The sequence below is a fragment of the Drosophila sulfurigaster genome, chromosome X (genome assembly GCF_023558435.1).
Source record: "Drosophila sulfurigaster albostrigata strain 15112-1811.04 chromosome X, ASM2355843v2, whole genome shotgun sequence".
Classification (NCBI taxonomy): domain Eukaryota; kingdom Metazoa; phylum Arthropoda; class Insecta; order Diptera; family Drosophilidae; genus Drosophila; species Drosophila sulfurigaster.
Genome location: NC_084885.1, coordinates 4,868,409 through 4,889,456, shown reverse-complemented (window position 1 = coordinate 4,889,456; position 21,048 = coordinate 4,868,409). Strand labels below are relative to the sequence as shown.

The window sequence follows — 21,048 nt, the reverse complement described above, 5'->3', positions numbered from 1 at the left end:
ACTGCCTGTTTTTTGTTTGCTGCCTATTGCCAGTGGTGTGGCAACGCCATGCGAGCAACGCTGCCAGACAGCCAGCTGTGCGCGGACGTTTACCAACACCGAACGAAACACACAGCGGCATTCGGCAATTTGGCAACACCGTGCGTGCTGCTGCAGCTACCCAAATAGCTGTGTGAAAAATGTGTTTATAATAAATAATTTAAGTAGCTAAACTATTTTGCAAACATTTGCTGACCAAGCCAAGCAGGTGAGTAACGCTAAAAACGATTGCAATTGTTTGCGGCGCAACTATGTGTGTGGGTTTGCAAATAAATGCAACTACACATGGAAACGTTTATGCCGTATGCGCGTCCATGTGTGTGTCTGTGTGTATGTATGTGTGCACTGGCGGCAAAAACAATGGCAGAAAATGCTACAGAAAAAAAACAAATGCTAAAATAATGCAATGCAGCAGTTTTCAATGTTTATCTATGTATGTTGTTCTTGTTTTGCAGCCTCAGCCACAAGCGAAGCCAAAACAATTTCGCACAGTCTCGGACAACAACAACAAGAACAACAACAACCAATTAACACATAACTTTGGGGTAAGAGCGAGATGGCAACAACAATAACATGAACAACAAGAGGAAGAGCTTTATGCTAATGTGCCTTCTTTTCTGATGCTTTTTTAGGATAGAGCAAGAGCAAGAGAGAGGAGAGAGAGACAGAGATCATGTCGCATACGATATTATTGGTGCAGCCGGGAGCGCGACCAGAGACGCGCACATATTGCGATTATGAAAGCGTAAATGAGTGCATGGAGGGGGTGTGCAAGATATACGAGGAGCATTTGAAGCGACGCAATCCAAATACACCGACCATCACCTATGACATCAGTCAGCTGTTCGATTTCATCGACACACTTATCGATATCAGTTGTTTGGTCTATCAGAAGAGCACCAACACTTATGCGCCCTACAACAAGGATTGGATCAAGGAGAAGATCTATGTGCTGCTACGTCAGGCTGCATTCAGTCCGAATGCCTAAAAACTCACTAACTAACACTTACACACCAAATAAACAATAAGAAGAAGAACAACAACAATAGCTACAGCAATCAATTACAGCAACAACAACAACAACAGAAGGAACACATTTTTCTCTTTGGCCACTTTTGCAAAAGTCCAACAACAAATTTCTAATTTTTCCGGACTTCATTCAATCTGTTTAATCTCTATCTCGAAAAATTTAAGAAATTAGCATTTTTTGTTCTGTTTATTTTTCAAAGTTGCTCTTCTATATATGCTTAATAACACTATAAAAAGAAAACAAAAAAATGTACGACTGTAAAACCGATTTGTAGTTTTCTGCTCTACAAATTGGCGAATAAGAACCTTAATTTTTTTGTATTTAAATATAATCTAATGTATGTATATATATACAAATAACAACAGCGTGTTTTCTTTTTTATTATATCTTTTGGAATTTCCCTAGCTAATTATTTTTGTTTGATGCACGATAAATCAAACATTTTTATATTTTTCTCGCTTTTTACGACTTTCTTTTTAAATTGGTTTTCATCAAAAGCGTATTGTTTTTTGTCTGGATTGCTGGGAAATTCCCTATGAGTAATATTTCATCGATAATTTGGCGGTGCGAATATTTTCTCTAGTTAAACCTTTTGTAGTATTCAGAAAACTCAAGTTAAACCTTTTGTAGTATTCAAAAAACTTGATAAAATAAAGCAGTTTTATAAAATTGTAGTTTTCACACATTATTAGTATTATTATTTTCAAATATTTACAACTTTTCATTCATAACTTTTTAACGACGCATTCAAATCAAGTTTTATATAAGTTTATTTCAATTTCTCCCGAATTCATTAAAATCTTTAAATAATCTCATAGGATAACATTTATAAAATGGGAGAGGAATAAAAAATGTATATTTACCTATATGCTATTTTTAAATATTTGCAAATTTTCATTCATAAATTTGTAGTTAAATTTTTTCTAGATTTGATGCTGAACTATAAAGTGAAAAAGATTCTATAGAAATAATTATGCAAATTATTTAAACTCGTATCAATTGTTATAGATCGAATGCCAAAGTCTGAGTTACTCATGAAATGGAAACCGGAACAGATTACTCTCAATATCAATTTCAACTTTAACCTTTCAAGCCATTTGTTTATATTTTAATGGCCGCATGAAATAGTAAAATAATAATACTAAAGTAAGTGCTTTTAGTCACGTTAATATCTAGAATTATTTGATTGCAGTTTTAGCTCCAAAGTGACCCGAACCCGGACAAATAATAATAATAAAAAAAACTGTTAATTGCCAATTGTTGTTAACTCCACAAGTGCTTAGCAAATTTACGTGTGTGTGTGTGTGTGTGTGTGTGTGTGTGTGTTTGTGCATTAAGATAAACAGAACCTTTGCAACCGCAGTAGCGCGTAACGAGAACAATATAAAAAAAAATATTGTAAATAAAGAATAATAATATGTTAAAAGCTCAGCCTCAGCAGCGGCCTTGCGCGCAGTTGCCGCTGGCAGCGCAGTCGACGTCGACGTTACTGCACTTAAGTTGATTTTGGCATGCGTTATTTATTTATAAGTGGCGCATTTATTTGTTTTTTTTAATTAGCTACCAACTTTATGTAATAAAAGCAAAGCTGGCAATTTAATTGAGTTGCGAATATACAATGTTAGTTTTAGAACTGGTTTTGCCGGCCAGCTGCGACGCAGCAGCAAACCAAGAACAACAACAAAAAACACGACTCAATGTCAAGTTCATATTTGGCTGCACACGACACACACACAAGCACACTCACTCACTCACTCTCACATGCACACACACGGGCTTAAGAATTGCAGAGCACAGCAAACTGTAACTGTTGCTGTCTCTGTTTGATTCAAGTCTTTCGTTTGGACCACAAGCAATTTGTTGTGCATTTTTCTTTGCTTTTGCTTATTGTATATATTTGTAATTAAATTGCTATACATTAATTATGTAAAATATAGTATGTAGTTTTCTCATTCTGATTTTTGTGGCTACCTCGCTAATCACGCACTTTCCGTGCCGCATCAGCCTCATTTTCATATTCCATTTCATATTCCAAGCGCAGTTTTGGTTTTGTGCTGCGGCGTGAAGCTCCCTTCGTTGTTGTTGTTGTTGGTGTCTTCTTCTTGATGTCGGTGGACTTCTTGGGAGCTTTCGTTGGCAGCTTTGTATCCTGTGTGTGGGTGTGTGTTTATAAAATATACGGTAAATATTTCGTGTTTCGTTTTCTTATTTTCATAGAGGGAGTTGGGAGCTCGTTGTTTAAGTTGCGCGCGCGCGCGTTTGCTGACTGCGGACTCGATTTATTTGCAAAAGTCGCACAGCCGTTAAAAACAGTCAACAACGCAGCAGCAGCAACAGCAACAGCTACGTCGCAGCGCTGCGCTGCCGGCCGGCATATGAGCTTTCAGCGCAGCAGCAAACTTGAACTTGCTTTATAGTAATTTCAACAAAAGCACACACTGCAACTGTAACGCCTTCCGCCTCCCACCTCATAGCTACACTTCAACCTACCTCAATATCATCGGCATCGTCATCGTCATCGGACTGCTCAAAATCGCTGTCCAATTCCACCTGTTCACGTTGACCCGAATCGCTATCGATATCGTCCTCATCATCATCATCGTCGTTGTCGTCATCGTCATCGTCGTCTGAGTCCGCCTCCACATATTCTTCGGTATCATTGAGCGCCTTTCGCAATTCTGCCGCCTCGCCATCTTCCACCTCCATTTCACGCTCCAATTCGTCCTCCTCCTCGTCTTCATCCTCTTCCTCGCCATCCACATGCTCCGCCTCCAGCGCTTTGTTGAAAGCCGTTTGCGAGAAGTTATAAATATCTTTGTAGGTGCCATTCTTAAGACGCGCCAACAGCTCCTTTTCGATATGATTATCGATTTTCGCTGCAATCAGCGCCTTTTGCTCACGTCGTGTCTCACGGCGCTCGATCTTCGTGGACAGTGGAACAATGAGCTTTTGACGGCGCAATTTCAGCTTACGCATGCGCATCAGATACTGTGTGATTTTGAGGAAACGCTGTTTGTTCTTCGCAATCATGTATTTGGGCCAAAAGACCAAATTCTCATTGATCTGTTCGATGGCCTTCTCAAAGTTGCGCGACAACTTGATGCGCTCCCACAGTTTGCTGGGCATATGCGAACGTTCCGCCGTCTTTATGAACAGATAAATTATGCCCTTCTCCTCGCGGACTGTTGCATATTGTGAATTGGCCAACGGACAAGTGCGTCGCGTGCACAGACCCGTAAGATTATATTCATGGCGACAGAAGGTACGCGTATCCGTTCTAGAAATAGTGTTAATTAGAAATTATAGGATAACTTATGCGTCGACTTACTTCACTTTGTGGGAGCAGAAGGATTTGTTGATGATGCTCCAGACAACCTGCGTGGGAATTAATTTGTCAACTTATTATTGCTTTAATGTGTAATTTTGTCTACTTACATCGTCGTGCTGCATTGTGTGTGTTCTAGTTGCTTGTTTTTATTTAAAAACAATTATTTGCCTTCTCTAAACACGTGCAACGTGCAAGCGGTTTTAAAATACAACAACAAACTCACACACTACTTCATGCGATAGCCGATTTTTTGACATTCGCCTTGAAACGTCAAACAAACAAAGTGACCAGATTGTGGCCGATACATTTCGCACTCACTAGTAGTAGTTTAAAAAAAGAGAACTCAACAAAAATAAATTATTTATATCAAATTCATTTACATTAATTTTTTTAAACTAACATACAATTTTTTCCCTAAGCAACCATGTCAGTTTTTTGCAAAAAGTAAAGTACTCATTTATAGCATTTAGCTTTTAACGTATATTGATCAAAACCCGCTAAACGATATATAACGTGCGATGGTTTGTCACATGGTGCGGCCACATTACAACCACCGCGCCGCGCCGGTTTTATCGTTATCGATAATTTGCAAACAAAAAATGAGAGAAAAATTAGCCGCTGTCACTGCCGGGTTTCAATTTTATAAGATTCTGCAAAACTAAAGAGTGCGTGTGTGTAACGCGTGCTCCATATATATATACATATATATATTTAGTTTGTGGTAGTTATTAAAATTGTAGAATCATGCTCACAATGCAGCAAGAGTTATTAATGCTGGTGGCAACAGCGCTGCCAATTTTGGCGCTAAGTTTCTCAGCCGCATTGTTGAGCTTCAAGTTATTCATAACAGTGCGGTAAGCGTGCGCGAGTGAACGAGGGACTATTTTTAGAGTATGTCATAATAATAGTATATTGTATATTGTATATTTTGTAGCTCACGCTATGACATCAAAGTGAATTGCTGGTTCTGCAATGAAAACACGCGTGTCGCGTACGTTGAACGCAACAGCTGGACTTGCCCCAAGTGCGACCAGTACAACGGCTTCAACAAGGACGGTGACTACAATCGCGACTTGAACACATCGTCGGCCTCGTCGTCGGCATCGGCGTCCCGCAACAACAACACCAGCAATCACAGCAACAACAACAGCAATAGCAGCAGCAGCAATGTTTGCGCCAACGCATATTACAGCAACGATTTGTTGCACGCTGCGGCGCCGCCGTCGCTGAGCAACGGTCTCTGCGATCAGTGCAACGAGGCGCAGCGCTTGAAGGTCGAGAAGTTGGCTCAGTTCGAGCCAAAGCACGAGTCACGCTTCGAGCAGGAGCTCAAGTTGTATCAGTAAGCACAGAAAGCACACTTTTTTTATGTCACAGCTTTGGTTTCGGTTTGGGTTCGGTTTGGGTTCGGTTTGTTGAACCGCTTTTAGGACAGCCCTGAATCCCGATTGGGTTCGAGTTTCTTGTGATCATTTAGGATAAGTTAGTTTAGTTTAGTTAGTCAATTAGCAACGAAATCATAAGGTTCACTTCCTTTCCGAGTCGTTGAACCGCTTTTAGGACAGCCCTGAATCCTGCTTGGGTTCGGTTTCCTTTGTTGAACCATTGCATTAGATACATTTAATTCAATGTTGGGTTCACAATGTAGTATAATGGTTCGGTTCGCTGAACCTCTTTTGGAGCAGCACTGTGTTTCGCTTGGGTTCGAGTTCCTTGTGATAATTTAGGATAAGTTAGTTTAGTTTAGTTAGTCAATTAGAAACGAAATCATAAGGTTCACTTCCTTTTCGAGTCGTTGAACCGCTTTTAGGACAGCCCTGAATCCTGCTTGGGTTCAATTTCCTTTAATAGTTTAACTTGAGATAAAGATCGCTTTGTTGAACCATTTTATTGGATACATTTAATTCAATGTTGGGTTCGCAATGTAGTAAACTAATTCGCTTTTGGAGCAGCTTGGGTTCGAGTTCTTATGATAATATTGGGTAAGATAGGATAACTATGCATTAATAAGATTCAATTCTTTCGTTGAACCAGTTTTAGAGCAGCTCTGAGGTCCGATTGGGTTCGAGTCCTTGAGAATACATGTTGAGTTCGATTAACAATTAAGGTTCAGTTCCTCTCCGATTCGTTGAACCACTTTTAGAGCCACACTGAAGTCCGGTTGGTTTCCCTATGAGTGTTTAACTTGGAATAGAGCTTGGTTTGTTCAACCATTTTATTGGATACTTTTACTTTAATGTAGTAATATGGTTTAGTTCGTTCGACCGCTTTTAGAGCAACTCTGAAGCCTAGTTCATTTGAAATCCTTTATGACAGAGTAGAATGAAATAGAGTTTAATTTATTCCACCGACTTTCTAGAATCTATGAATTTTGATTGGGTTCAATTCTTGATCTTTAAATATGGTTCGGTTCGATAGATAAAGTTGCAGTAGTTTAAAATAAGATGGAGAATTCGTGATGGGTTCGATCAGTTACGATTCATTGAACCACTTCTTGAGCTAAATCCTAGTTGGTTTCGGTTCCTTATAGTTAGACTTATAGTTAGACTTCAAATAGTATAGTTAGACTTGAAATAAAACTTTGTTAGATGAACCATTTTTTCAATTCACATTGAAGGAAAATGGTTCGATACGTTGGAGCAACTCTAAAGCCAAGTTTAAAGAATAAAATACAGTTTAATTTCTTAAACACTCTTTAGAGAACCCATGAATTGTGCCTATAAATGAGGTTCGGTTCGTTAAGTGGAGTTGCGGCTCAGCGTCGTCGAACCGGTTTATGTGTTCAACTAATCTCTCTTAATCTTATCCTCTTCAAACAGGCGACAACTGGAGCAACAATTCCGCTTGTGCGGCAGCTGCGAGCGACATGTGAACAAGGTGCTCCACGAGAAGAAGAAAATGGTGCTGGGCAGCAAGTTCCTCAACTTTATCATCAAGGGCGCCGCACTGTTGAAGCAGCCGCACTTCAATCGCTTGGCTCGAGTGCAACAACAACGTCGCCTGCAACGCTATGAGCTCCAGATGACGCTGCTCACAGTGCTCAATGTGCTCTGTCTGCTGTTCAGTTTGCCCGCCGCGTCTCGAGAACAATTCCAATGGCTGCTGTCAGATACGCTGGGCAATGCTTTGTTCTTTGTCTACTCGCATGCCTTGACGCTCTTTCGGGTGACAATCGAAACGCTGGGCAATGTGTTGGCGGAGCAAGCGTTGCTCGCTCGGCTGATGCTCTTTGGACGCACCATGGGAAGACTTTTGCTCTATTCGCTGGGCCTCAATCAGCAGGCAACGTTCAGCAGTTGCTACATCAGCATCTATCCATTTGTCATGCTGGCGCTCAGTTTTCTGCACAACATTGGCAATGGACTGAAATTCACGCGCTTCACCTTGCTGCTGGTCGTGTGGAGCATCTATGCGCAGGGTTCGCTTCTGCTGCCCACATTCACCATCCACAGCGTCACTTTTATAGTAAGTTAATTCGATTCACTTAAATACATATGCATTCACATTCATTTATATTCCATTTTGCCAGATGCTGGGCAGTTTGTGTACGTTGTTGTTGCTGATCACAAATCGCAAGAATTCGCTGCTGTCGCTGGCACAGAATGAATCCGTTGGCGAGAGAGTTTCCATCGCTTGTACGCCGACGAGGGCTTCTCGGATGACGAGAGCATCAGCATGCTGAGCCAGCAGCTGAGCTGCAATGGCAGCCAAACGGCCAACAGCATTGCCATGTCCAGCATCTCCAGTTTAAATGGTTCGCAATTGCGGCAACGCAACAACGTCTCTCACATTGCGCCCTCGGTGCTGTCGCTGGACTCGTTGCATCTCTCCCACGCACACCCGCTCGCCTTTGGTCTCGTCGCCAGCTCCGAGTCAACGCACATTGTTGGCGCCCACAAGTTATGCCTCCAGTTGTCTGGATGCTCAGCGTCCATGGCGTGGCAACAACGCTGCTCCGTCCGCTTATGGTTGGCAACGTGGCAACGTCGCGAGTTCAAGGCCGGTGCCATCGATGCTGAGCAGGCATCATCGTCCACAGACACGTTCCACCAGCAATCTGCTGTTGCCATCGCGTCTCCAGCAACAACAACAACCCCAGCAGCAGCAGCAACTTCATCGCAATGGCGATGTCAGCGCTTGGGTTTATGCCAACAACGATTGTCGTCAGCTCAATGTGCTGGAGGAGCCCAACACGGCGAATCTGATGGGTTGCTGCGATGACAAACAATTGTCGCGCACCTCATCGCAATCCTCGGGCTTTGAATCCCAGCTCGGACACAACAATCAACAACAACCGCATCAGCAGCAGCAGCCAACGATGTTTGGCTATCAGTCGACGCAGCCCAGCGAATACGGTTGGCAAACAACTTCACAACGGCAACTGCCAGGAATGGGTTTGCGTGTGGCGCCTCCGATGCCTTCACCATATGCCACACAAAGTGAGTTCAACTTTGAGCGCACACTGCCAGTCCAGGCCAATCCGGAATTGCGTCCTGGCGATCTATTGCGCAAGTGGATCGATCACAATAGCGCCGCCTCTGCCGCTGCCTCACAAAAAGGCTAAAGGAGGAAATAATACACCATTTGAGAGGAGAACTGTAGATAAAATGTGACGCAAAATCTGGTCGCTTATCCGATTTATGGACATTCTAGAGAGAAGATTATATATACTATATACGGGTAGCTTTTGACGCGCATCGTATTTTGGGGTATTTGATGGAGTTCAACAACACAAAACTATTAATTTTAATATACAACGACAAGTAAACAAGTCAACAACAACAACAACAAAATATCATCCAAAACACACACTGCCGTGGTTTCATTTCAGTTGTTTCGATGCGAAACAGCTTCATTCATTCATCATCGACATCATCGTAATTAAGGCAAAGTGTTCATCAAATAAAAAGAGATAAACAAAATATTTAGACCTCATTAAGCAATAGAATAATGAAATCATTTTTTTGGGAAGAGAATTTAGTAATGCGGATTAAACATATTTATACCTTTATTTTTGTTGACGCGATATTTATATGAAATGGATTGTTAGCTTATATATATAGAAAATTGAAATATACACTAATATTTACTTGATTATATTATTGCATTTTTATTTAATTATTTTAAGTAATTTTATATTTTTTTATGGAATAAATATTTTTTATACAACAAACTTATTACTTTTCTTTTTTAAATGTTTAACATTTTTCCTTTGAAATGTAATTTGCAAAAATGCCTCTTATAGGACAAACAATTTTTATTGTTGTACTGTTTTTTTCTAAAATTGTAGTTTGTAAAAAAAATTTTGTTTATAGAATAATCAATTTTTATACAACAAACTTATTACTTTTGTTTTTATGTTTTACATTTGTCCTAAAAATGTAGTTTGCATATAAATTTATATTTTGTTGCAATTTTATTTTAAATTCTTTAATTTAATTATTACTTATATTAATACTTCAACTGATAAGTTTATTAAAGCAGATTTTATTTATATTTTCTGGTTTTTGACTTAATTTTCATACTGTTTTATACTAATGGTAAATATTGTTTACCTTTTCTAAATTTATTTAGTAATACTCATTAATGATTAAATTTTGGCATTAAATTGATTAATTAGATACAGTTATTTAGAATTGTAAATATAATTTAAATAAACTATTTAATTTTATCTATTTTTTTTTTAAATAATTACTTTATTATTACATTTAAAACGATTCTTTATCTTTTTATTAAATTATAATTAATATGGTAATTCATATAAATATTTGTATGCCATTAATTAATTTAAAGCAACAACAACAATGCATTTTCAGTTTTTGAATTGTATTTTTGTGCACCATAAAAACATAAAGGATTACACTAAACATTGACCCAGTGTGCAGCTGCGTTGCAGCGTTGCCAGCTGCAAATCGAAACAGGTGGCATCACCGGCCGGTGAAACACAATGAACTCAGCTGTTTTGCAGCTGCTGCAAACATAGCAACAAAATCAAATCAAGAGTTCATTCTCTTTTTATTTTTGCTTGGTTTTTTTAGTTTTTTGGTTTAAAGCCAAATGACACTTTTTGCAGACGCAGCAAACGGCAGTGCAACAACTCGTTTATTCTATTAAGAATCAGCGGAGCAAAGCTAAATATCAATCGGGCGGCATAACAACAACAGCAACAACAATTCGATAACAAGAACAACAGCAACAATAGAGAAATAACAATGAGCAGTCGACGACGTACAGTGATTATATTCAAATCGGAATCGGAGAGCACAGATGTGTATGCGGAGACCTTGCTGGGGCACAACTTTCAGCCAGTGTTTGTGCCCACCCTGAGTTTCGGTTTCAAGCAACTCGATCAGTTGCGGGCCAAGCTGATGACACCCGATAAATATGCGGGCATCATATTCACGAGTCCGCGCTGCGTCGAAGCTGTGGCGGAGGCACTGCAGCTGAGGGAGCTGCCCGCTGGTTGGACACTGTTGCATAACTATGCCGTTGGCGAGGTTACGCACAATCTGGCCTTGAGCACACTGCAACAGCTCTTCACCCATGGCAAGCAGACGGGAAACGCTCGCAATCTGGGTGACTTCATTGTGGACACATTCGATGGCTCACGGAATCTGCCGCTGTTGTTGCCCTGCGGCAATTTGGCCACCGACACCTTGCTCTCCAAGCTGGTGGAGAATGGCTTCTGTGTGGATGCCTGTGAGGTGTACGAGACGAAGTGCAGCCCCCAATTGGGAGAATGCATTGAGCGTGCTTTGCAGGATGTGGAGAGCATTGAGTTTCTGGCTTTCTTCTCGCCGTCGGGTGTCAATTGTGCCCATGAATGGTTTAAGGCGCACAATGTCTCGCTGGAGCAGTGGAAACTCGTGGCCATTGGGCCGAGTACACGACGTGCTCTGGAATCGCTGGGATTGAAGGTTTTCTGCACCGCGGAGCGACCAACGGTGGAGCATCTGGTGAAAGTGCTGCTTAATCCGCAGGAGAGTCGCGAGCGCTTGGTGCGGGAACGGGAACGGGAACGCATTGCCGCCCTGGACAATTAATGATAGTAATGATAGTCTAGTTTGGACATATATGGTTTTGTTTTTTTTTATTTTAATTGATACCCTCTATCTCTCTCTATTTGATGTGACCTCCAATGAGTACAAAATTAGTGAGCCCAGCACATGAAATGTGTTGGGCATTTGTAAGTTTATTTTTGTGGCCTCAGATACTCAAGCACCTCGATTGAAGCGAAAATAAACTTGTATTTTTCTGTTCTAAATTTACATCTTGGCCGACATACTTTGGTCTTTTTAAAATGCCAGCGGGTGGCGCTCGATAAGTTCATCGATTAATTTGTGGCGGCTGAGCGATTTCACTTTTTTGTTCAGCAATGGAATTTTATCTTGTTATTCTACAATTCTCATTTATTGCTAATATTTAATTTATGTTGAGCAGAAAACTCAAATTGTTAACAGTTAAGTTATGATTTTGCCAATTGCAATTTGATCGATAAATATTTCGTGGTAGCACGATCACTTCTATGGCAAATCGAAATACTGCCGGCAGGCACAAATATACTAAGACTCCAAGCAGAGCCAATTCAGTATACTAACTCATACCTAGCTAGGTTTATTCGTGTTCAAAAAAGGTTGTCACTCTCCACATTCTAAATAAAAACGGTTAGTCAATTTTTCCCATAAAAATTTATTTTTACAAAAACAAAAAGTGTACGACAAGCTATTTAGTTTTTGAAATGGCAGCGCCGCTTTACATGCGTTTTCTAGTATATACCATCATATGCTGGTCGCAGTGTGACCAGCTGACGGAGTTGTGACCCCACGCAGAAGTTTGTCCAATCAAATTAACGCCGTCATAAAATAGCACTTTTCGTACAGAAAACTTGCAGCTACACTGTACTGCAAGCAATTTTGTGCTTTTTTCCCCGCCGCGCCGCAAGTTTTTTCTATTATTTTTTTTTTCGTTCATCTTTTGAGTGATTCTTGTGGATTTTAGGCAAAAGACAAAAAACAAAAATAAAAAAATCGACCGACATAGAAATTTTGTTCATTGCTGCAAGTGAGTGTGTATTGTACATAATAAAAATATACATATAAAAAACAAAGGCAACAGACAAAAACTCTCCACGCAAACAGTTTGCAGTGTTGTGTTGTCGTCGTTGTCGTTGTGTGCGTGCCGCCGGTGTTAGCCGAAATTTTGCAGGTGAGTGTGTGTTTCTCTGTGTTAATTTTAATTTTTAATATATTCTGCTTATTTACTAATACTAGACTGTGCTCTACATAGTGTATACACACTGTGTGTGTGCATATTGAGTGTGTGTGTGTGTGTTTGTACGATCGGACAGTAGTACAAAAAAAAAAGGAAGAAAGACAGCAGCAAATGGGAAATGAGAGTGTGTAACGCAATGTTGAAATACCGGTGTGCGCGGCGGCGTCACTGTCGCTATCTATGTGTGTGTGTGTGTGTGTGAGAGAGAGAGAGAGCGAGTGCGGCGACTTGTGAGTTAAGTTGGTTTGAGTGAGTCATTAACCGGCCTGCGCGCCGCTGTGTCAACGTTTTTCTACTGCGGCTGTTGCTTTTATTACATTTTCTTCTTCTGTTGTGCATTTGCAAATTGGCAAACACAATTTTACCAAGCGACACTTTTCCAAATTTCTGACCGAACAGTCTACAACAACAAAAGCAACAGCGTCAACGACGCCGACTGCGACTGCGGCGTCGGCAGCGAGTGAGAGTAAGAGTGAGTCCGCTCTCTTCGCCGCAAGCGAATTCAATTCGCCAAAAAGTCGGTTAAATTTTTGAAAATTTTGCCAGTTTGTATTGAAAGCGCCGCTGACTTCGCCGCGCCTTAAAGTTGTCAGCGCGCGCGCTGTGCGCTAGAGCGAGACAAATGCAATGTGAGAATTAATATATTGTATTTCTTTATTATTATTTTCCCCTGTCTCACTGTATGTGTGTGTGTGTGTGTGTGACTGTGAAATTGCCAGCTGCCATAAATCACGACTGCGTCACTGTCGCTGCCCGTCGGCTACCTTTTTTTTCTTTTTGTTTTTGTTGCTTTTTGTATTAGGCAAAGCGTGTGAAAATTGCAGTCAATGCCGCAACCACCGTTTGTTTTTCCAGGCGTCGCTTGAAAGTTTTTCCACACACACACACAGGCACCAAGACGTCTCTGTCTCTTATACATATTATGTTACTGTCTTTTTCTTTGTCTGTAGCTCGCTCACTTCCGTCTTTTATCATATGTCGCCACACACACATACACCTTTCTTACCTGTGTGTGTGTGTGTGTGTGTAGTTATCTCATTAGCATAAGGCGCATTTTCCAGTTAGAAGTCGCATTGTTAACTTCTCTATTAGTTTTATGCCTCGCTGGCCCGCTTTTACCACACACACATACAACACTCACACACACGTGAGTTTTTCGAATTTGGTTTTTTATTGAACGCTTCTTTTTTTCTATTTTGCCATAATTCTGCTGCTGCTTTTGTCCAGCATCTTTAGCTGCTTCACACATTCCCAAGCCATTTGTAACGGTTTGTTTTGTGGTAACAAGAAAGTGGCAGCAGCAAGCAACACACACACACACACAAAAAAAAGCCGCAAGAGGCACCCAAGCTAAGTTCTAAGCCTTCTTTCTGTTCTGTCCCATTTTCAGCGCGAGAGAGAGAGAGAGCGAGAGCTTGCGGCGGATGCTGCGACGCTTTTGTTTACACTCACTCACTCCCTACCTCCCTCTCTCACTCATACACTCAACTCACTCAGTGGCAACGCCAACGCGACGTCGCTGCCCGCTTCTGTGTACGTGTGTGTGTTCATTCATTATTTGATTTATCGGGCCGAAAGTAGAACGATTCGTAATCAGCGTTTTTTTCAAAACATGCCCAAAACGGCAAGGCGGCAAAATCTCTCTCCTCTCTCTTTGTTTCTCTCTCTCTCTCTCTCTCTTGTCAATTAGCACCTTATTTTCTATGATTTATTTATGCAGCATTTTTGTTGCTTTTGACGGCTGGAAGGAGACAATAAACCAGTTTCAGTTACCAACCAGAGTTGCCATTTTGTGCGAAATTTGCGTAGTTACAAAAACAAAGCAGCGCTCTTATTGAGAAGAAGAAGAGACAGCAGCAGCAAAAGATCAGCAGCCAAGCTACACACAGGTAAGCACCCAACGTTGACGTTGCTCTTCGTGATGAGAGTTAAGAACGCGTGCGAACACGTGAGCGCAACTATCGAATGCGTGACAAATGCATTTAAGATTCAAGTGTTAAATGATTAGCGTTCATTTGCCAAATTTATTGCACAAGTTAAACTTTATAGTTTTTCTTTAATGCGATTCGATTACATCAACTCTTGTTCTTATAATTGCAAGTAACTCGTGAGTCACGTGACCATCGCTAGTGCTCTCGCCCTGCTTGGTCTTCTGGGACATTCTGCCTGCTCTGTTTTGCTTCTGTTGTGTGTTTTTGGCATTGAATTCACCAGAAATTGTTTTTGTTGTTTTTGTTTTTTTTGCGCCTTTTGTTTTTGCACAAAGGAGGGAAGAAGAAGCAACGGCAAGGCAGCCAAAAAAGACTCACGCTGACGTCATTGACGCCGAAGCCAGCCGGCCGCCTGTTGAATTTATTTTCGAGGCGAATATTTTTAGGCAAAACCGAAAATTAAACAGAATTTACAATTTGCATTTTGTGTGTGGCGCAGACAGCGCGATGCGACGACGACAGCGACGACGTCATAAGACATTTTTCGAACTTTGCTTATTATTTCTGTTGTTGTTGTTGTTTTCGAACTTGAAATATTCTGCTCTGTGGCGTTCTCTCAATTTTTGTATTTGTAGTGGGGGGAGGCCGCTCTCTCACGTGTGCTTGGCCATGAAGCGCAACCACCAGCAGCAGCAGCGCAGTTCTGACGGCTGCGCAGTCGCCGTCGTCTTTGCTGTCTCCACTCTCACTTGGTTTGTTTGCTCATGCGTCGACTGCGCTGCGCTGCGTTGCGCTGGCGTCGAAGGCTTTTTAATTTCATTTTTATTTTTAGACCGAATGAAAGGGTTGCTGGATGTGGGAGGGGATGATAGGGTGGCGGTCTGTGCAACAAGTGTGCAGCAGCAGCAGCGTCGACGACAGCGGCAGCGGCGTTGGCTTATTGTTGCTTTTGTACCGTATTTTATGTAAATTGACCAAAACTAGTTGTTGTCGTGTTATGCTTGACTAGTTAAGCGGGCGCCGAGGCAGCGACGCGTAGAAAGAAGAGTTGGGAGAGCAGTCGCCGTTACCGTCGCTGCATTACGTAACAAAACGAAACGTTCAAAGGGAACGAATAAAACGTTAAAAGCTGGCTAGGCGCTTTGCTTTCAAAAAAAAAAATAAATAAAAATTTTAATGCGCCGGCGTTGCCACCTGGCCGACAACGGTTGGGAACTGACACTTGTTACGCTCTCTCACACTCTCGCTCTCCCGCTGTCTCTCTCTGACTCTACACTTTGCTGAGAGAGCGGCTCGAAGCTTGGCAACCGCGTGACTTGCTTTTTGGGCTGCTGGCTGGGATGGCGGCTGGCTGGCCATTAAAAATTGTTTCGAGTGGAGCATCTCACGAGAACCAAAAGACCACAGACGACCGTTCCCCTCCTCTCCCCAACCCTCAGGCTGCACACAGATAAAAAAAAAAGAAGGCTGTGCGCTCGCATTCGCCGCGCTGCGCTGCGCTGCTGCGACGCGTCGTCGGCTCATTTCGCATTTGACTTTCGGTACGTGCAGTCAGCGGACGACAACGCAGCGCAAACACACAGCGAAAAAAAAAAACAACAAATAAACTGTCCAACTGTTGTTGTTGCTGGCTTTCTCATTTGTGGAGAGTTCTGCTGCTGCTGTTGCGCTTCTTATTCGTTTTTCGTTTTTTTTTTTGCACGTGTGCAAGTGAGAGTGCAATAACGTGGTGGGAAAGAGCGAGTGAGAGAGTTCTGAGAGCTTTTCTTATAGTTGTTTGTGTAAAATAGCACAAAAACTTATCGCGCGCTTTTAAAAAAAACATTTTCATTGCGTTGGCTTCTGTGGACAATTGGTGTATTATTTGCATGTAAGTAAATGTCTACGTGTGTGTGTGTATGTGTGTCGATAAATTTCAGGCTGCAGTTTGGCAACGCCTTAAAACTGATGCGTTGTTATCAACGGCGACTGAGCGACTCTTGTCCAATCAGAATCGCCCTTCACCCACTTAATGAACGTAGTGTATGTGTGAGAAATTAATCAATCCAAAAGCGAGTGAAGACGACGCTGCTGTCAGTTGTTCAGTGGGTCAAACGCCGGATGACCTCCGGCGCCGCCCGAAAGACAACGACAACCTCCACCTCCTCCTCCTCCTCCTCCTCCAAAAAATCCCTTTATGCACTTTGGCTGCTATCTTATCTTTAATGTTGAAGACAAAAGTCTCTTTTTATAAATATTGCGTGTGCAGCAACGATCGTCGTGATCTCTTTTTGTCCCTTGCACAATTCACCATAAACGTTGCGTGGGAGAGCTTTTACTTTTTTTCTTGGCTTTTGAAAGTGAACGAACAACTGCGACTGCGACTGCGATGTCGACAGCTGACCCCTCTCTCCAAAATATGCGTGTGTGATAGTCTGTGAGTGCATGATGCGTAAGGCCAGCGTTGCCAGATGATCAAGATGAAGATGAAGATGTAGATGAAGCCGGAGATACTGATTTTAGGGAAAGGGGGAGAACATGCAAAGTATAATTCGACAACAATAGTGGGGAGCTCAGTTTATATTGCTGCTTTTGCCAGATTCTGAATTGCGGAATTCATTGTGTATTTAAAGTTTATAACTTTATTTACGATGCCAAATAGAATGATATATTGTCGATAATCGTTAACACCTTTTATTCATTGAATTAATTCGAATTTTAAGTGTTATTAAATGGAACTGAATGAGTTGTCATCATGAATTCAAGTTAGCATTGGGCGCATGTTTATCGATAAACGATAACAAACTTCCATGGCGCCAATACACACATCTCTCCCCTTCCCCTCGCTTTATAATAATGCTTGAAAATGTACTTTTGTGTTGATTGCGTATTTGTGTTGCGGCATTGTGTTTTTTATCAATTCGTAAAAAGAACACAACCAACAAAAACGATAGAAACAGAAATTGATAAACTATTTTTCAAAGCGGTTTTTTTGCTTTTTGGCTACGTAATGTTCTAAATTGGGTTGTGATCGCGACGCGCGGCTATCAAAGAAAAAAATGTGCCGCAAAAATATTTCTCGTGATGCGCGCATGTTGTGTGTGTGTGTGTGTGTGTGTGAGTGTGCGTGTGTGTATGTGTGTGTTGACATTGGTTTATTGCTCGAGCCAACCTTGCACCTGCAGCTGCAGTAGCTTTTTAAATGAACTTTCAATTGATTGCCAACTAAATGGATGAGTCAGCCTTAACCTAACCTATCAAGTAAAGCTAACAGTTCACCCCCCTTCACCCCACTCGTTCACTTCATTCACTGTTATTGATATGCTTGGCGCTCATATCACATACAAACACACTCACACACGCAAAGAGGAGAGTTATTATTTTTGCTGTGATATCTTGGAGTAGCAACATTGTTGCTGTCAACTGTCTTTGCTCTTTTTGCATGCACACAACGCTCTCCCTCTCACACATTCGTTTCTATTACTTTTGCCATTTAGTCTCCACCATAGTAAAGCAGCAGCAAAACTTGCTAACGCGCGTCTGTACAAAAGCAACGCACGCAGAGTAACAACTATAGCAGTCGAAGCCATAGCCGAAGCCATAAACGAAGCCGAAGCTTAACCCCGCCCGCACTCACTCAATTATTTGGCTTTCGGCTCTCTGCCTTTGCTCTCTCTCTTTTCCTTACTCTCTCCGTGCGCACAACCACAGCAGCAGCAGCAGCGCGGCAGCAGCAACAGCAATAACGGCGGCGGCTGTAAGCTTTAGTTAGACAGTCGCGACGGCGCGCTCGTTTCAATCAGACGCAAAAACAGCGAAAAGAAAAGAGAAAAACAACAAATAACGAAAACGAATTCGTTTTAATTTTTTATTTGAGTGCGAATTGCAATTTGAATAAATGTCGTTTTTTTTCGTGTGCTGTGCTTGAACAAAAAAGGAGAATAAAGGAAAAACCAAAAACCAAAAAAAAAAAGCAATAATAAACTAGTGCAACTGTGTGTGCTGAGGCAATAACAATATCCATATAACTGCAGCAAATCCAGCAATTATTACAGCCAGCGGCAAGCAGCAGCGACGACAACAAACTTGTGGTGGGTTGGTATACAAAATTGAACTTAATACAACATTATGGCAAAGAGAGAAAGAAGACAAAATACAGCAAGAAATGAAATGAAATGAAAAAACAGGCAGCAGCAATGTGCCACACACTCTGTGTGTGTCCAGTCAACGGCTTTTCTAAATTGACATACTTTCTAAAAGCGCTGCTAGACAAGCAGCAACAACAAGGAAATCTGACCAGCAACAGCAGCAACAGCGGCAACAACAAGTAATGGCAATGGCTAAGTGCCACAGCAAAACGGTGCTGCAGGCAGCAACATGGGGCAAGCAGGCAGGCAGTCAGCAGGTTTACAACAAACGGAGACACAGAAACAGCGACAGTGCCTCATAAACAAGTTGATAGACAGCCGAGCAACTAACAAAAGCAACAACAACAGCAACAGCAGACGCACCTCGTTGAACGAAGCTTTTACTCAGGTGTCTGCGACTCGTTTTGGTCAGCGACTAAAACTAACAGTAAAAAAAATGCAATCCATGACCATTTCAAACTTCCCGTCCACACCAAAACTCACTTGAATCTTTTGATTTCTTTCCAAATTAATTGGATTGCTTTCAAGTTCATTGAACAATCGAAACAGCTTCCTTCACTTTAAATGTTGTCAATGAGCTTTTAAGTTCATTAAACTTGAAAGTGATTACAATAGTTTTTCCTGTGAGTTTCCATATGATTCTTTTCCTATTAGGAATCATATAAAAGTCTCATTCATTGTTGCTGAAATATCTACAAGATTACATTTTAAATTCTACGATAGGCTCATCCCTGAAAGTTTCTTTCACTTTAAATGTTGTCAATGAGCATTTAAGTTCATTAAACTATGAAGAACTTACAATTGTAGGTTTATCCTGAAAGTTTCTATATGATTATTTTCCTATTCAGAATCATATAAAAGATATTCAAGATAGGTTCATCCCTGAAAGTTTCCTTCACTTTAAATGTTGTCAATGAGCATTTACGTTCATTAAACTATGATTGTAAAATCTTTGGTTTATCCTGTGAGTTTCCATATGATTCTTTTCCTATTCAGAATCATGTAAGTCTCATTCATTGTTGCTGAAATATCTACAAGATTACATTTTAAATTCCACATTAGGCTCATCTTGAAAGTCCTTTCTAATATAATTTGAAGGGAAAATTCTTAAGGATTTGGAAATTCCCATAATTTTAAAAATAAAAACATGCCCAAAAGACTTGCCTTGCTTATAAGGATTACAGTTTGTTGAACGCTTTTTCACACGTATGATCTTCAGTCAGCACATAGCTCAACACCTCAAGTGTTAAATGCTGAGCGACTTGTCTATAAACACAGTTATTAATAGACTCGATAAGATAAGAAATAAACAAATTCCACAACTATATTAATAACTGCGAAGTCAGCTAGCAAAAATTATGAAAAATTCTCCAGTGAGAGAGTTAAATATGTTTAATGAGTTAATTCATTACAATAATGAAAAAGATCTTTAATTTTTTTTGTTTTATTATTTTTTTAAGTGAGATCACATAACATTGAAAAAGTGAGAAGAGTTTGTAGCTAACTCGATCGCTGGCATATCATCGCATGACGAAAGTTATGGATGGTATTTCCCCTAGGCGAGGCTAAAACTAAAAGCTAATACTGCAATTGTTGAAGTTTCTGTCGTTTTTGTTGTTGTTGCATGAGATGTGCGCGTGTTTTAATGCATTTAAATCGGCGTTTTTTAATTTATGATATTGTTATGAGTTTTGAACGTTTTAGCTTAACCAACAAATAAGCAAGAGCAGCTTGTTTTTCTCAATGCTTGACCATGCTTTTTATTATCATCAAGTGCAGATGGATGATGAGAAAGATTGTCTTGATCTTTCTCTCTCTCGCTCTCTTTGTTTCTCTGTAGACTTGTCTAGCTGCTGTTGATGATGATGATGATGATGATGATGGCGAGGCCTTGATGGGTTTTACAGTGCTTGGGAGGCCGTTGGCCATCCAATGTTGGCCGCATTGCTAAAATTCCACAGCTTTCTTTTGTCTTCTTGCACAGCTTTCTTCTTCATCGTCGCGTCTCCATGTAAATTTTTGCTTTAAACCAATCCGAAAAAAAACTTAACAACTGAAATGCTGTTAACGTTTTTTTGTGGTTTTCTACGAGACGCGCCCAAAAAAAAAACCAACTCTAGTGATAAAAATCTCTTGTGAAGGTCAAATAGAGTTAAATTCTAAAAACATTTCGATGAGTTAATCTCTCGCTTCATTGATTTACAGTGAAATAAAATAAAAACTCATTTACATAGGTGTTTTAACCCCCAACACTTGCCATTCCTTTCAACCCCTCGTCATCGGTTGATTCATTATTGTTGTCATTAGCATGAAATCAAAGCG

At 40.8% G+C, this 21,048-nt stretch overlaps 5 protein-coding genes across 11 annotated transcripts in view; 4 read left to right on the top strand and 1 right to left on the bottom strand.

Moving 5' to 3' along the window:
• Positions 1-86: 86 nt before the first annotated feature.
• LOC133847435 (protein enhancer of rudimentary) lies at positions 87-1,431 on the top strand. 2 transcript variants are annotated; one of them, XM_062282473.1, is made up of 3 exons: positions 87-247; positions 495-584; positions 683-1,431. In XM_062282473.1, exon 3 carries the CDS (start codon positions 713-715, stop codon positions 1,025-1,027), a length of 315 nt encoding a protein of 104 aa, XP_062138457.1. In that variant the 5' UTR covers positions 87-247; positions 495-584; positions 683-712; the 3' UTR covers positions 1,028-1,431. The 2 variants fall into 2 exon arrangements, with proteins under 2 accessions (XP_062138457.1, XP_062138456.1); XM_062282472.1 differs by having other exon boundaries at positions 88-247; positions 672-1,431.
• Positions 1,432-2,611: 1,180 nt separating this feature from the next.
• Positions 2,612-14,858, bottom strand: LOC133847429 (protein MAK16 homolog). 2 transcript variants are annotated; one of them, XM_062282467.1, is made up of 5 exons: positions 14,854-14,858; positions 4,505-4,520; positions 4,398-4,444; positions 3,560-4,346; positions 2,612-3,218 (listed from the first exon to the last, which is right to left on the bottom strand). In XM_062282467.1, exons 2-5 carry the CDS (start codon positions 4,517-4,519, stop codon positions 3,045-3,047), a joined length of 1,023 nt encoding a protein of 340 aa, XP_062138451.1. In that variant the 5' UTR covers position 4,520; positions 14,854-14,858; the 3' UTR covers positions 2,612-3,044. The 2 variants fall into 2 exon arrangements, with proteins under 2 accessions (XP_062138451.1, XP_062138450.1); XM_062282466.1 differs by lacking the exon at positions 14,854-14,858 and having other exon boundaries at positions 4,505-4,656.
• LOC133847436 (uncharacterized) lies at positions 4,996-9,489 on the top strand. The gene is given in 6 exon segments (XM_062282474.1): positions 4,996-5,251; positions 5,332-5,739; positions 7,217-7,862; positions 7,927-8,010; positions 8,013-8,483; positions 8,485-9,489. Coding segments are annotated over 6 exon segments (2,196 nt in total). The 5' UTR covers positions 4,996-5,141; the 3' UTR covers positions 8,962-9,489.
• LOC133847430 (uroporphyrinogen-III synthase) lies at positions 10,356-11,665 on the top strand. The gene has a single exon (XM_062282468.1). The coding sequence runs from the start codon at positions 10,610-10,612 to the stop codon at positions 11,438-11,440; it is 831 nt and encodes a 276-aa protein (XP_062138452.1). The 5' UTR covers positions 10,356-10,609; the 3' UTR covers positions 11,441-11,665.
• The window catches only part of LOC133847427 (moesin/ezrin/radixin homolog 1), a 29,020-nt gene continuing 20,328 nt past the window's right edge, over positions 12,357-21,048 (top strand). Inside the window, exon 1 of one of the 5 annotated variants that reach the window (XM_062282458.1) lies at positions 12,357-12,602. The gene's annotated coding sequence lies outside the window, so the exon portion shown is untranslated. Of the gene's footprint in view, positions 12,603-16,187; positions 16,470-18,373; positions 18,670-21,048 lie in introns of those variants that run through there. The other 4 variants (XM_062282464.1, XM_062282465.1, XM_062282461.1 and 1 more) reach the window with 4 other exon arrangements.